Here is a 17,003-nt window from a genome sequence, read left to right on the forward strand (position 1 = left end):
GCCACACCTGTGACATATGGAAGTTCCCAGGCTAGGGGTGGAATCAGAGCTGCAGCTACTGGCCTATGCCACAGCCACAGCAACTCTGGATCTGAGCTGCATCTTCGACCTATGCCACAGCTTGCAGCAACACCAGATCCTTAGCCCATTGAGAAAGGCCAGGGATTGGTCCCACATCCTCACAGAGACTACGTCAGGCCCTTAACCTGCTGAGCCACAACGGGAACTCCTCATTATCTCCTTCTCTCTTTATATGTCTTTCTGAGTAAATGGTACATAGGGGTTGGAAAGTTGATCTCTCTACTATACTGGGAAAATAACAGAAAGATGAGTTATAAAGAGTAGTGATTAGATGTCCTGGTTTATAGCTTTTATCCCAGTGTTCAGAATGCTTAGCATCTCTTTTTGTATGGTTAACATCTTCTTTCAAAAGTGTACTGTTTGGGAGAGTTCCCTGGTGGCTCAGGGGGTTAAGGACCCAGCATTGTCACTGATGTGATTCGGGTCACTGCTGTGGAACAGGTTACTAGTTTGTATGTGACATTGTACTGTCACCTTAGCTATAGGCGGGGTAGCCACATGTGCTGATTTGCCTTAGATAGTCCTGGTTTATACTAGTTACCCTGGTTGAATGTTAAATTATGTAGTTACTTTAGTGGTAGATTATTAAATCAGGGTTTTTCCTTTGGTTTACAACATTAAACAGAGCTGCCTTGTGAAATACTTCAGTATGGGAATCAAATTTAATACATAAAGCATATAAGCATAAGAGAAAACAAGAGAACCAAAGAACAGAGCTTAAAACATAATGAATAAGTTTAAAACACTGACTAACTGTAGGGACCTCAGGATATGCAGTTTAATCAGATTTGAAGGTTGAGACCTTGGATCTCAGAGAGCCAACACTAAAATCCAGACGGGGCTCAAATCCAGCTGACGTTTCCATTAAATCCATAGCAATATGTAAGCTAAATGGGTATTGATGATTTTTATAGTCTTTTATTCAATAATCCCATTACCATTCTATATTCAGGTCATTTTATGACTCGAAAATATTTAGAATTTCCATTAAATGCATAAAGTTTTTTTTATTTTAGTGCTTATATTTTAAGCTATACTTTATTTGCTATCTCCAGAGAGATTCAAGCAGCTTAGTTACCCTTTATTATGGGGTACATTAGAGACAGTCTTAAATTTCTTCCAACTTTAAGATTCTATGAGTCTTACTAAGAGTGTTTCTCTTGTAACTATAACAAATTCTCTGCAAGAGATGCAGAGAGAATGCTGAGCGAGTCCTTCTACTGTTAAAATTGTAAGGGTCTGGGAGAAGCAGTTATGAGAAACACACCACTGAACTTTGTGTTTCAATTCCTTTACAGCAATTAAAACACCCAAATCTTGTGAACCTCATTGAGGTGTTCAGAAGAAAAAGGAAAATGCATTTAGTTTTCGAATATTGTGATCATACACTTTTAAATGAGCTGGAAAGAAACCCAAATGGGTAAGTAACTTAGAAAGTGAAGTCCTGCATGGCCAGTTCTTAGATTCATTATGTATGAAATAAACTGTGGCAAATTTCAAATCTGAGTCCCTTTCTACTCGGATGCATCTACAGGCTCCCCTCTCCAGTCTCAGTCAGGGTGCGCTGAAAGGGCAAATGAGTATTAACCTAGAGCAGAAATAATATACAGGATTTAATAGACAAATCGACTGCAAATATAAATCGCAGTGTAGTTCAAGGCTAAATTATATGTTAGATTGTCTGGATTCAAGGAATGAACCACAGTTCAATATTAGGAAATGTATTCATAGAATTCACTAATTGGTTAAAAGAGAAAAAATGTATATAGTTGATAAAATTTTGTCTTTTCTTTTCTTTTTAGAACTGCACCCGAATATATGGAAGTTCCCAGGCTAGTGGTCGAATCGGAGCTGTAGCTGCTGGCCTACTGCAGGATCTGAGTCACATCTGCGACCTACACCACAGCTCATGGCAATGCCAGATCCTTAACCCACTGAGTGAGGCCAAGGATTGAACCTACATCCTCATGGATACTAGTCGGGTTCATTACCACTGAGCCACAACAGGAACTCCTGGTTGATAAAATTTGAAAAGGTGGTTGATAAATTGAGTATCCTGTCCTGATTATTTAAATAAAAAAAAAAAACCTTACCAAACTAGGATTAAAATACTTTCTACACACACACACACACACACACACACACACACACGCAGAACTTCTTCAGATAAACAGCTAATTTTATATTCAGTGATTAAAAAACTGAAGAGACCATCATTCAAGTGAGAAACATCCCCAGGATGTTAGTTGTCACCACTGTCACGTTGTTCTGAGAGCTCTAGCCAATGTAATATCCTAGGAAAAACAAATAGGTTATATAATGTTGGGAAACAAGATAAAATTGCCATTATTTGCATGATATTATTGTTCAAAAAAATCTGGTATAACTGCCTAAAGAATTATCAAAACTAATGGAATTCGGTAGAGTGGCTACAGCATTCCAGATTCCACACACAAAAATGAATAGCTTTTTTAATCAGTCAGCACTTTAGAAAATCTGGTGGAGAAGGGTCCTATTCAAACATTAACGACAAAAATGTTTAGGAATAATGATAAAAAGAATTGTTCAAGAGTTCCCATTATGGCTCAGCGGGTTAAGAATCCAACATAGTCTCCATTAGGATGCAGGTTTGATTCCTGTCCTCGCTCAGTGGGTCAAGGATCCAGCGTTGCCGTGAGCTGCAGCATAGGTTGCAGATGTGTCTCAGATCCAGTGCTGCCTGGTGTTGCCGTGGCTGTGGCGAGGCCTTAGCTGCAGATTAGACCTCTAGCCCAGGAACTTCCATATGCTGTGGGTGCGGCCATAAAAAGAAAAAAAAAAAAAAGAATTGTTCAGACTCTGCCTAAAGACAATTCTAAAACTTAACTGAGGTACATGAAGGGTTTTATTTAAATGAATATATATTTGTAGATGGAAATATTCATTATTATTAAGTATTCTGCCTCATTTATTTATTTATTTATTGCACAAAAATCTAATCAGAATGCCAATGGGATGTTTTTTAACTTGAAAAAGACTAAAGCAAGAATTTTTTTATTTTATTTTATTTTTTTTATTTTTTTATTTTTTGGTATTTCTTGGGCCGCTCCCACAGCATATGGAGGTTCCCAGGCTAGGGGTCTAATCGGAGCTATAGCCACTGGCCTACGCCAGAGCCACAGCCACGCAGGATCCGAGCCGCGTCTGCAACCTACACTACAGCTCACGGCAACGCCAGATCGTTAACCCACTAAGCAAGCGCAGGGACTGAACCTGCAACCTCATGGTTCCTAGTCGGATTCATTAACCACTGCGCCACGACGGGAACTCCAAGAATTTTTTTAAAAAGACAAAAGGGAACTTCAACTGCCAAATAGTCAATCATATTAGTTTTAGACCCCCTTTGACAAAAAATACCATAAATAAAACTAAAAAAGAAATGGCAAATTGGGTAAATCATTTGCCAGATGAAAAATTAACATAATTTCCTATCTACATAAGCAGAGTTTGCAAATCAGAGTTCTAGAAAGATTCACACCCAATTAGAATATATATTCATTCAAAAAAAATTTGGTGAATGTACTGAAATTTAATGTTGTTCCAGGATAGGGGTTATGTATACGGTAGTGAACACACATACAAAAAAAGTTGCCTAACACGAAAAAGCAAATCGTAAAAACGAGGGGAGGGAGTATCCATTGTGGCTCAGCAGGTTATAAACCCCACTAATATCCATGAGGGTGTGGGTTCGATCCCAGGCCTTGCTCAGCGGGTTAGGAATCTGGCATTGCCCTGAGCTGTAGTGTAGGTCACAGACACAACTCGGATCCTGCATTGCTGTGGCTGTGGTGTAGGCCAGTAGCAGCAGCTCTGATTCTACCCCTAGCCTGGAAACTTTCTTATGTCGCAGGTGCAGCCCTAAAAAGCCAAAAAAAAAAGAGAGAGAGAGAGGAAAAATGACCAGTACACTTATGAAAACGTTTATTTCCCTATTAATGAAATAAATTTGAATTTTAAAATAAGGTACCGTTTCTCACCTATCAAAATTGGCAAATATTTTTCAAAAGCCAATATATCCAACATGGTTAAAGTCAAATCCAGCACTCTCATCCACAGCTGGAGAGAGTATGTTTGGCCATGTGTGTGAAAATCATTTAAGTGGTTTTCATATTTTGACTAAGAAATTCCATGTAGAGAAATTTATGGCAAGAAAAAAAGTATATAGTTGCAAAAGTTAATACATCATTATGTACCAGCAAAAAAAAAAAATGGGACCATTCTAATCTTCAGATAATAAAGATTTGGTTAAATGTACGTTGGTGTATCTATACAGCGGAACACTATGCATTCAGTGCATTAAAAAGCAAGCTGTGGAATAGTTAACATTATGGGGAAGTATTCATAAAATGCTACATGAAAAAAATGAGGCTGCAATGTAGAATGTTCATTGTAATTGAAAATTTATTTGGAATTGTCCCAGTATTCTAGGAACTGCACATATTTTACCTTTAAAACAAAAATTAATTTTAAAAACAGATAAAATGATGAATTAATTCATAGTTCAACTTTATTATGAGCTCTATAGGGTTTTGTATGTTGGCTTAGAGGACAGATGTGTTCAGCCATCCTCCAAATTATTTTACAAATGAACATACATTTTCATAAAGTTAGAAATGTATGCTTAACTTTATATGTTGTTCAAGGCCCTAAAAATAAAACCCACACTAGGGAGTTCCCTGGTGGCCTAGTGGTTAGGACTCAGCACTTTCAGCACTGCAGCCCAGGTTCAATCCCTGGTCTGGGAACTGAGATCTTACATCAAGCTGCTGCATGCTGTGTCAAAAAAAACAACAACAACAACAACAACAACAACAAAGTAATCCATGTGCCAAAGACTGGATATCTTTCTCTTCTCTCTGTGCACCCTCCTGCCTGTAGGACTTAGTTCATGTTCTTCCTTTAATCTAGAATATTCTAACCTTTTCCACTTTCCCTACCTCTGTCATAATGTCTAAAATGTGAAATCCTAGGTGTTCTTACCCCCTCTGAGGTCCCTCCACCTGGGTGGAATTTCTTCCCTCTTTGAATGCCTATGGGATTTTATTTTCATCCCTGTTAACAGTACATATATGTTTTTATGTGCATACTTCTCCCTTCTTAGACAATAAGTTTTTGGAGTGCAGATTTATACCTAACTCATCTTAATAGCTTCCTTAGTGTGCAGCATTGTTCCTTTCATTCACTTCAGAAATATTTTATTGAAAACACCTCTGCTGGCCTAGAGGATAGAAAGATATAATGGCACAATCCTGCCCTCAGGAAGCTTAAAATGGAATGGAGAGACAGATATTCAAAGAGGCAATTACAAATGCCACAAGTACAGCTGTAAAAAGAAAGAAAGAAAGAAAAGAAAAAAAAAAAAAAAACTACACCTATCCACTGCTGGCTGGCCACAGCACACCCAGTACATCTGTAAGTCAAGTTTCTTTTTCTTTTTTTAAGTCAGCTTTACTGACTGAGGTCTAAATGACATGTAAAAGTCTTGGATTTCCTTCTCAGTTAACTGGTCGTAGAAAATTTCCCGTAGGACTCTTGGTATGGCTTGGTGAGGGGATAGCAGTAAATCATGAGCATCAAGAAATACATCAGTTAGGGGAGCGCCAGCATCATGTCCCAGATGATGAAGCAGAGAGATCCTTCCTTTGAAATAGCTCCCTGATTTCATGGGGATGACGGAATCCCTGGGTGACAGAGGCCAAGAAGTAGTATTTCACCTCCAGAAGTTGATCTGACCATGGATTCTCCCCATCCAAACCATGGATGGGCAGGTCACTAAGATTCTAAGAGTTCTACGTAAAGTAGTGACTGGAGCCGGGCTTGCGTTACCATAGTATCCAGTTCACAGACCCACAGCCTCCTGAGTAAAGGGGAGCCAGCTATTCTTGGGAAATAGCTCTGCAGTAACATCACCTGTATGCACTTAATTCCTCCTCTCAGCTGACCCCAGATTGGTCCGGGGTCATTTGCCAGGATAGTCACCTATTGGGAAAAGAGAGCTACATGATCGTTCAGGAATTTCTGGGCAGTGCTCTGAAGTAAAGCCAATCACCAGTGACTTCAAAAGCCACTGTGGTTCACCAGTTTGTTTGGGGGAGGAGGTGGGGAGCGTAATGAGAGTCTGATGACAAATGAATTTTGACCTGAATCCATCTCGCAGGAGTCCTGGTAGGTCCAGGAGTCCATCCTTGGAGTCATGTCCCCGTTTCTGAACTGAATAGTGGAAATAGATACCCTAGCAAACGGGAAAAGAGCCAGTTGGCTCTGTCCCGAGGAGTGAGGGCTATGGTGGTAGGAGGAGCCTAGCAGAAGTGTCTGGCATGCTGTCTCTTTACCGAAATGGAAAACTGAACGCAATACTGCAGATTTGGGGACGAGCATAGATTAATGCTACCATTAAACACTTGGAGGAGACAGAGTGAAAGTAAGTGAAAATAAGTGCACATGTTGCATGTGATGAATCTTCTCCATCACTCCCGTCTCCTCAAAACTTTGGATTTCCTCCCCTTCAGTTTGCTCATGAATTTCTGGCATTGCAACTTCATTTGGCTTAGGCAACCATTTAGGCCAGGTTTCAGTCAACCACGTCAGCCGTCAAGCAGAGTCCCTCTTAGCTGCTCCAGGGGGTTTACTGAAACCAGGCTCGCTAGTAAGTGTGCCCAGGTTGCTACAGTCAGCCCAGTCTGAAATTGTGTCTCCTCCTCTCTGGTCCTACCTTAATGAAAGCCATTTCCATATTCATTCTCCATTAGAAATGAGCAAAATGTTACAGTTCTTTTTGTTGAGTAAATCTTCTTTTCCCCTATTTGACTTTGCAGTTGACCCCTTGGGACACGGTGGGATCTGACTTTGGAGACATTGGGGGTTGGGGAGAGAGAGCCCGGAGGAGAATTGGCTTCCCTGGGCAGCACAGCCTCCTCGAGTGAGTTCCATTGCAGGTTCTCAACAGGCAAAACCAGCCTCGTCCACACAATCGGGGGCTGCTTCACATGAGAAGGGACCTTTGGCAGGAAGGCAGGATGCTCTCAGTTACATGCATACTCCCAAGTGTCACCTTTCAATTCTTGAAGTGTAACTCTGAGTTAATTAACTGAGATTAATTAATCTCACATAAATTCAAGCCTCGTTGTCGTTTAGCAGCCTGCAGGATTATTCTCAGCATCCAACTTTCAGTTATCTCAGGGTACTCTCAATGGTCAATGGAGTGAGTCTTAAAAATACAAGAAATTAGGGTAACCATTGAAACTTCTGATTTCCTAACTGTACTTTGAATCAAAATATCAAAGCCCTAAAGGTGTCCTTTTCTTTTTCTTTAGTTTTTCCAGTGAAGTGAGAACCAGCCAACCCACTGTTTTGTTTTGTTTTGTTTTGTTTCTTTTTACAGCCACAGGTTGGAAGTTCCCAGGCTAAGAGTCTAATCGGAGGGGCAGCCGCCAGCCTCCACCACAACCACAGCAACACCAGTTCTGAGCTGCACCTGCAACCTACACCACAGCTTTTGGCAATACTTCATGGACAGAGTGAATGTCAGGTTTTTAACCTGCTGAGCCCCAATGGGAACACCCCCACTTTTCTTTTATTATTTTATTTTTTTACTTAATGGTACATTTCCAAATTGTTCAATCACATTCAGTCCAGCAAAGCCTTGCATTAAATAGGCACTTTCTAGCAGATGCCCACAGGTGATTATGTAAATAATTGCTTCATCACTGGGTGCCCATTTACCAGTGTTCTAGCCACTCCTGATCACCATCCCCCTGGCCCCAGAGCCAGCTAAATCAGAGAGCCTGCATTCCCAAGGCCCTGACCTGGTTTCCCATTCCCACTTCTGGTGTCATATTCTGAACTAGTCAGGATTCAACGGCAGAATTCACCCTAGCTAATTTAAGCAAAAAGGGTTTATTCCAATGTCTGAGAGGGCTAGGGAAGGAAGCTTAGCTGAGGATCGGCTCGGGACCGGTTACCATTCTAGGCCCTGGAGCTGCAATAATGGACAAAGTGAAGCCCTTGCAGAGTTACAAGCTTGAAGAATAAAATACATGGAGGAATTAGAGAATGCCTAGCGAAGGGAGTAGGAGGAACAACAAGCACAAAGCTCTGGAGGCGTAAACAAGCCTGGCCTGATTGCGGAACAGCAGACGCTAACAGGGCTGGAGTGGAGGTGGGTGGGTGCGAATGTGGTAGGAGATCAAGGTGGGGGGGTTAATAGAAGTGAAATCATTCAGAGGCTGGTGAGTCATAATAAAGGTTGGGTTTTTTATTCCAGGATAACAGCGGTTTACTAAGGACTCAATTCATCTTGGGTACTGATAACAACGTCGAGTTTTCCATGTCCAGTTTTATAACAAACTAGAACAGAGATAATGGGCTCTGATGTTGGCGCCGGGATCGTCCTGAGTGGCTAAGAGAGCAGCCCCTGAGCAACCCAGGCTGAGTTCCCTCACCTCCGTTGCCCTTCTTACCCTTCAGGCTTCAGCCAGGATGTCTGGTTTTCGCTTTCAGACCCTCACCGTTCCTGTCAGTGTTTGTGCACTTACCCAAGTATACTCTTTAAAAGCTGAGCATCGGTTGATAGCTATGGAAGGTTTTATTTCATCCCAAAATACGTTTGAAAAATGCTGACCGTGCCTGACTAATGTTGCAATGCTTTATCTTTCGGGAATGGGCACTGTGTGAGTCTATTGTCTCTGATAACTATCTTCTCTTCGTGAGACCAGTGGTATTTGTTTGTCATTGTTATTTTGTATAAATGTTATTTTGCTTAAAATGGAATCTGCCTTCTTGGAATCTGAGCTCACTAAGGATTCTGTTTTGCACAGAGCGGTGACACCCCTCTTCCTCAGCAATCACTGGGGAGTTTCCTGTGGCGTTACCTCATACCTCATTCCATGTTATTAACCCAAGCAACTAGGGGTGCTGCCAGTTTCTGAACCCTCGCACCTACCCGGTTTCCCAGTTCCAGTCCTTGATCCCCTGCACCCAAAGTCCTTAGACCCACCCTGCATTCTGTTTCTACAAGAACAGGGTTGAAATTCCCTGGTGGCTCAACAGGATCCAGCATTGTCACGGTTGTGGCTCAGGTCACTACTGTGGTGTGGATCCAGGAGCTTCCACAAGCCACAGGCAAGACCAAAAAAAAAAAAAAAAAAAATAGTGACTCTTGCCATTTTGTTCCAGGGGTTGAAATCCGCTTCCCTTACCACTCCCACACTAATCTAAATCACCAAATCGCACCTGAATTATTAAATCATCCTCCTAATTAACCTCGCTGTATTCACTTTGCCCCCAGAAATTCATTCTCTGTGTTACATGTGCCTTCTTGCATCATTTCAATGCTTCTCTTTGAAATTAAAGTGCAGATTCCTGCCCAGAATGGAGACGGCCCTCAGTGCTCTGGCCGCTGCCGGCCTCACCGTCACTCAGGCTTTGGCCCGCAGGCTGCTACACTCCCAGCTTTCTCACCTCAGGCCTCGCCCTCTTCTCTTGAGGCTCTTTCTGTCTTTGCACTGGGTCTCAGTCCCACCTCCTGGGTTCATCTGACCTCAGACCTTCATCTCCTGAACCCACGTGGATGTTAAAACCCAGAAACTCAGGGGAGGGACTTCTCAATGAGCTTACAAGGTGTCATTCATTTTCACACAGAAGGAAAACCAAAGGCACAGATCACTTGCCCAAGGTTATAAAACTAGGCAGCAGCACAGCCAGGAGTTGAACTCTGTCTCATAGCATACAAGTGGCTATACTGTCTTTCTGCCTCTTTAAAAAAATGTGAACAGTGCTGTCTCAGGTTTGATGCTAGGTAAAGGGGAGAGAAAGATGAAGCTATATCGGAATTCAGGGTAGGAAACAGAAACCGCTCTAGACATTTTAAATGGAAAGAGATTTAATACTGAGAATTAGGTGCTTTCACAGTATTGAGACGAGCTGGAGTCAAAGGGCTGTGACCAGACCGATGACGTCAAGGGCAGGCCACCATTGTCTGAGACAGGGAGACAGCTCTGAGAAAGTACCTCCACCCAGCTGTCGCTTTTTCTTGGCCTATATGATGCCATACCTGAGTCACAGGCCATCCCGTTGTTCTGCAAGACCAGTGACATCTGCGTGTTGAGTTCAGTGTTTTTTGTTTTTTGCTTTTCGGTTTTTTTTTTGTTTTGTTTTTTGTTTTTTTTTTTTGTCTTTTTAGGGCAGCACCCGTGGCATATGGAGGTTCCCAAGCTAGGGTTTCCAATCAGAGCTGCAGCTGCCGGCCTACACGCCAGAACCACAGCAACACAGGATCCAAGCCATGTCTGCGACCTACACTACAGCTCACTGCAACACCAGATCCTTAACCCACTGAGCGAGGCCAGGAATCAAACCTGTATCCTCGTGGATCCTAGTTGGGTTTGTTAACCACTGGGCCACAACGGGAACTCCTGAGTTCAGTGTTATAAGTGTTCTAAACACATTTTTTTTTATGGCCACACCCATGACACATGGAAGTTCCTGGCCTAGAGATTGAATCTGAGCTGTAGGGATTGAATAAACGCTGGATCCTTTAACCTACTGTGCGAGGCCGGGGATCAAACCTGTGCTTCTGCAGCAATCCTAGCCACTGAAGTCAGATTCTTAACGCACTGTTCCACAGCACAAACTCCAAACAATGATTTAAATATCCAAATATGATAAAATATTAAAACTGTTTGGAATATTAGATAATTTTACATTTTTAATCAAAATACCCTTACAATAGAACATTTAGTAAAAAAAAAGAATAGTCTTGTGTTTCAGACTTTTGAAAATAGGCCAACAACAGCCTCATTTTCATGAATAGGGTTGAAAAGCAATCAACACACTAAGAAAAATATTTTCCTCATTGATGTAGACTCTGATCTACATGGAGTCTTCATAAATCAATTTAAAGAGGAGTAAATAGACCGGTCAAAAAGCAGTCAAGGCCATGAACAGAAAATACACAAAAAAAGTTTAATGTTCAATAATGTGAAAATCAAAATCATTAGTCATTAATGAAAGGAAGTGAGTGAAAACTAAAATGAGATATTTTTCTAGTTTAACTTCAGATTGGCAAACGTTAACACTGGCAAACCTGAATATTGGCAAGACAGTGAGGAGATAGGGCTTTAATGCACTGATGTTTGGTGGGTGTATACATGTGTCCTTAAGGTGGTTTGGCCATCCCTAACTGTGAGGGCCTCATCATGGGACAGTGGAAGGACGTCTTAATGGAAAGACATCAACAGAAGAGTTAAAGGTAGAAAAATGGTTACACAAAATAGACTAAGTTCTCCCAGACAGAATGCAACTTTCCCAGATCCCCAATTCCCCAAAGGAAAAAACTTCCCAATATTTTCCAGGCAGAGTGAGGATTCTGCAGGGGCAAGAAGCTCCCAGCCTCCCATTCTGATAGGCCCTTTATTCTCTCTGACCTCCCCTGGCTGTGCACCTGCCTGCTTACCAGGCCTAAGTAAATGTTATAAGACAACTCTTGCACATGCTTGAGTGTTTGCCACCAACACGAATTGGATGAACTGAAGGTCAATCTTCAAGGATGCTCTCTGCCCTGCAACACCAGGTCTCAGGTCCACCTGAAGTTCATAGTTGCCGGATCAAAGGGTAACACGTGCCTACCATTGGTCCCAGAAATCCCACTTCTAGAACTTACCATAAAAGATAATTGCACAGCTGGCATAAGGTGGATGATTAGATATTCACTGAAGTAGATGGGCCAGTAGATGGGACTGATGTTCTTTCTAGAAATGAAACTTGGGTCAACCTAATTGCTTATCCATGGGGACTGTATGATGGATACATCCATGAAATAAAATCCTGAGAAACTGAAATATATGTATTCATGTTAGTATCTGTGCTTCAATGCATAGGATGCTTCTGAAAGAGGCAGGGGAACTTGCAGAGGATGAAATGAAGGACCAGGCAGGTGTGAAAGAGAATTCTTCATGGGTATTGTTTTAACCTAAGAAATTTTGGAGTTTTCATCATGGCTCAGTGGTTAACGAACCAGACTAGCATCCATGAGGATGTGAGTTTGATCCCTGGCCTCGCTCAGTGGGTTAAGGATCTGGCGTTGCCATGAGCTGTGGTGTAGGTCCCAGATTCGGCTCGGATCCCACGTTGCTGTGGCTCTGGTTTAGACCTGCAGCTACAGCTCTGATTGGACCCCTAGCCTGGGAACCTCCATATGCCTCGGGTGTGGCTCTAAAAAAAAAAGAAAGAAAAAGAAAAAAATTTTGAGGAGTTCCCATTGTGGCTCAGCAGACACAATCTGACTTATATCCATGAGGACGAGGGTTCAATCCTTGGCCTCGATCAGTGGGTTAAGGGTCTGGAATGGCTGTGAGCTGTGGTGTAGGTCACAGACACGGCTTGGATCCGGCCTTACTGTGACTGTGGTATAGGCCGTCAGCTACACATCTGATTCGACCTCTAGTCTGGGAACTTCCATATGCTGTGAGTGCGGTCCTAAAAAGACAAAAAAGAAGAAATTTTGAACCATATGAATGCATTTATTTAATATTAAAGTTTAAAAGTAAATGCAGAGAGAGGGAGAGAAACAGATTCCTAAAGGGACAACCGCTTTAAGTTGCAGTAATTTTAGGGGGGAGGGATAGCAAAATTGGAGTCAACACTTTTTATTCCTTTACTTTTCTATATTGTTTGAATTTTCATGATAACCACGTATCATTTTTACAGATGTAAAATTTTCATATTGCCAAAGAAAATTATGCAACTATAATGAAAAAGTAATACACAATTTTCATTAAAACAACATTTCCAAGACTCATTTTGCACTGCATTTGTTGACCATGACAAGCCACACCTATTTAATTTCTGTTCCCAGTTCTGCTCCTAAAACCCCATCCTAGAAGTTTTCATTTCCTTTTTTCTTTCTTTCTCCAGAGTTGCTGATGGAGTGATTAAAAGTGTGTTATGGCAAACACTTCAAGCTCTTAATTTCTGTCATAAGCATAATGTAAGTAACATTTTCTAATGTATTTGCTAATTTCCTTTTGATGACTCTTTTCTTCTAAACAGCCCAGGGCTCTGTTTGAATAGCTAATGACGGAGGGAAAATAAGAACCAGAAAAGCAAAACAGAAGAAAGTTACAGAATATGAGGAAAAGTAATGCATTATTCATGGCCTTTTTCCAATTTCTATAAGAACCAAATTACTCATTCCTTGTGAATTTAAAGTTTGTATAGACTTAATGTTTCCTTTTGCCACAGTACTAATGATTCCTATGATTATTTTTAAATTGGGTTAAATTAAGTTTCAGGGTATCAGAAGGGTAGCTTGCCAGGGCACTTGATTTTGTTTTGTTTTGTTTTTATGTCTTTTATTCTGTAGCAGTCCCTTTCCCCTACCTTTTTTCCCTGTCGTTAGTTTTGTGGAGCCATGGTTGTCAAGCTTGCGCATGCATCAGAGTCACCTGGAGGTGACACATTTTGCCAGGCCCACCTATCCGCGGAGTTTTTGATTCTGAAGATCTGGGATAAGGCCTGAGAATTTGCATTTGTAACATCTTCCCCGTTGATATTGAAGCTGCTGATCTTAGAGCCATTCTTTGACTACTACAGTTTTATAGAAATTTTGGCTGATTGCTTCCTATGTGTTATTTAACTTTTTCTTTCATTTACTATAACTTCACATTTATATCAGAGGCTTGATCATACTCAGTTCAGTTTTTTAGTCAGGAAGACTTCATAAATAGTGCCGTAGATTTCTTATTGTGTCAGTATCATGAGGCAAGTAATGTCTGGTTATCTCTCCCATTTTTAATCATCTTAATATAGATAAGTGGGCTCAGAGGTGTTCACTTGACACCCTCCACTATCACTTTCCCTGCCAATCTTTTACTTGGTTTTAGCATTCGTAGGTGATTATTACCTCTATCCAGTATTTCATTAGGGTTAAACGGTGATGCTTTTCTAATTCTGTTATTCTGTCTACATTTATTAATTGGAACCTTATGGAGAAGAATTTACCATCATGGACTCTGGCTACTATAAAGTACAATAACATAAATACATGATTCTTCCCTTTATTTGCCAGTTCTCAGAGTGAGGAGCTGTTTGGTGTTTTAGCAACCTCTAAGAGTGAACAATGGGGGAAGTGTAGGGCATCATTATAAACTTAGGGATTTTATGTATTTGATATGTTTCAATCCTTTGCAATCCTAATTCTCTCCAAGGTTCAAACTGTTCCATCTTAGGCCAACGAGAGCTTCTTTAAGTTGGCTCCTGGGTGCTTTTGCTATAATGATAGTTTAAAAAAAATAATAACTCTAGGAGTTCCCGTCGTGGCGCAGTGGTTAACGAATCCGACTGGGAACCATGAGGTTGCGGGTTCGGTCCCTGCCCTTGCTCAGTGGGTTAACGATCCGGCGTTGCCGTGAGCTGTGGTGTAGGTTGCAGACGAGGCTCGGATCCCACATTGCTGTGGCTCTGGCGTAGGCCGGTGGCTACAGCTCCGATTCGACCCCTAGCCTGAGAACCTCCATATGCCTCGGGAACGGCCCAAAGAAATGGCAAAAAGACAAAAAAAAAAAATAAAAAATAACTCTAGACCTTTTGAGTTAGTGCCTACACAGAGGCAGCATTGAGGCAAGAATACAGACTACCAGATGGTCAGTTTTGATGCCAGCAGAATATCTATCATAGTACATCTTGAAAAAGAGTACAAGATCATGGAATTAAATCAATACTTAGGGAAAGCTTCCTTTAGTTTTAAGAAAGTCTGTGAGGTTTTTTTGTTGTTGTTTTGTTCAGTTAGAAGCTTTTATTTTCTATTGATAGTGTATAGAATGATACTGTTCACAGGATACATAAACCTGTTTTTCATGATGCAAATGGTACTTTCAAATAAATACTAAAGATGATGCTGAATTGAATCCACATCTCTGTTGCTTTCCACCATGCTATGAGCATCATTCAAGTTCACCTAAGTTTGCTGCTAGGGTTTTATAAGTAGTTAAAATGATATTTTTTTTTTTTTGGTCTTTTGTCTTTTTTTAGGGCCGCACTCACAGCATATGGAGGTTCCCAGGCTAGGGTTCCAATTGGAGCTACAGTTGCTAACCTACACCAGAGCCACAGCAACGCCAGATGTGAGCTGCATCTGCAACCTACACCACAGGTCGTGGCAATGCTGGATCCTTAACCCACTAAGTGAGGCCAGGGATGGAACCCACAACCTCATGGTTCCTAGTCAGATTCATTTCAGCTGCACCACAACAGAAACTCCTAAAATTTTTTTTAATGATTTTTATTTTTTCCATTATAGTTGGTATACAGTGTTCTATCAATTTTTTACTGTATAGCAAAGTGACCTAGTCACACATGCATCTATACATTCTTTTTCTCACATTATCATGCTCCACCACAAGTGACTAGATATAGTTCCCACTGCTATACAACAGGATCTCATTGCTTATCCACTCCAAATGCAATAGTTTTCATCTCTTAACCCCGGATTCCGAGTCCATTCCACTCCCTCCCCCTCCTCCTTGGCAACCACAGATTTTTATTTTTTTCCATTATAGCTGGTTTACAGTGTTCTGTCAATTTTCTTCTGTACAGCATGGTGATCCAGTTATACATACCTGTATACATTCTTTTATCTCACATTATCATGTTCCATCATAAGTGACTAGACATAGTTCCCAGTGCTACACAGCAGGATCTCATTGCTAATCCATTCCAAAGGCAATAGTCTGCATCTATTAACCCCAAGCACCCCATCCATCCCACTCCTTCCCTCTCCCCCCTCCCCCTTGGCAACCACAAGTCTATTCTCCAAGTCCGTGATTTTCTCTTCTGTGGAAAGGTTCATTTGTACCATATATTAGAGTCCAGATATAAGTGATTATCATATGGTGTTTGTCTTTCTCTTTCTGACTTACTTCACTTTGTATGAGAGTCTCTAGTTCCATCCAGGTTGCTGCAAATGGCATTATTTTGTTCTTTTTTATGGCTGAGTCGAATTCATTGTGTATAATATACCTTATCCATTTTATACACATTCCATTGTGTATATACCTTATCCAATCTTCCTTATCCATTCATCTGTCGATGGACATTTGGGTTGTTTCCATGTCTTGGCTATTGTGAATAGTGCTGCAGTGAACATGTGGGTGTGTGTCTTTTTCAAGGACAGTTTTGTCTGGATATGTACCCAAGAGTGGGATTGCTGGGTCATATAGTAGTTCTATGTATAGTTTTCTAAGGTATCTCCATAGTGGTTGTACCAGCTTACATTCCCACCAACGGTGCAGGTAAGTTCCCTTTTCTCCACACCCTCTCCAACATTTGTTATTTGTGGACTTATTAATGATGGCCATTCTGACAGGTGTGAGGTGGTACCTCATAGTAGCTTTGATTTTGCATTTCTTTAATAATCAGGGATGTTGAGCATTGTTTCATGTGCTTTTTGGCCATATGGATATCTTCTTTGAAGAAATGTCTATTGAGGTCTTCTACCCATTTTTCAATTGGGTTTTTTGTTTTTTTGTTGTTGAGTTGTACGTGTTGTTTGTATATTTTGAAAATTAAGCCCTTATCAGTACATAGGTTGTCTTTTTGTTTTTGTTTTTTTCTAATGATTTCCTTTGCTGTGCAAAATCTTGTCAGTTTGATTAGGTCCCATTGGTTTATTTTTGCTTTTATTTCTGTTGCCTTGGGAGACTGACCTGAGAAAACATTTGTGCGGTTGATGTCAGAGAATGTTTTGTCGGTGTTCTCTTCTAGGAGTTTGATGGTGTCTTGTCTTATGTTTAAGTCTTTAAGCCATTTTGGGTTCATTTTTGTGCATGGTATGAGGGTGCATTCCAGTTTCATTGATTTACATGCAGCTGTCCAGTTTTCCCAGCATC

At 41.0% G+C, this 17,003-nt stretch overlaps 1 protein-coding gene across 2 annotated transcripts in view; it reads left to right on the forward strand.

The window, feature by feature from the left end:
• Nucleotides 1–17,003, forward strand: part of CDKL4 (cyclin dependent kinase like 4) — a 49,560-nt gene that overhangs the window by 15,818 nt on the left and 16,739 nt on the right. For both annotated transcript variants that reach the window (XM_021087585.2, XM_085019485.1), the window contains exons 3-4: nucleotides 1,380–1,501; nucleotides 13,033–13,105. In XM_021087585.2, the coding sequence (XP_020943244.1) occupies nucleotides 1,380–1,501; nucleotides 13,033–13,105 (195 nt within the window). The remainder of the gene's footprint in view (nucleotides 1–1,379; nucleotides 1,502–13,032; nucleotides 13,106–17,003) is intronic.

The sequence above is a fragment of the Sus scrofa genome, chromosome 3 (genome assembly GCF_054392235.1).
Source record: "Sus scrofa isolate SSC_HxYL_T2T_F1_AM1 chromosome 3, Sscrofa_HxYL_maternal_Yorkshire_Landrace_v2.0, whole genome shotgun sequence".
In the NCBI taxonomy this organism is placed as follows: domain Eukaryota; kingdom Metazoa; phylum Chordata; class Mammalia; order Artiodactyla; family Suidae; genus Sus; species Sus scrofa.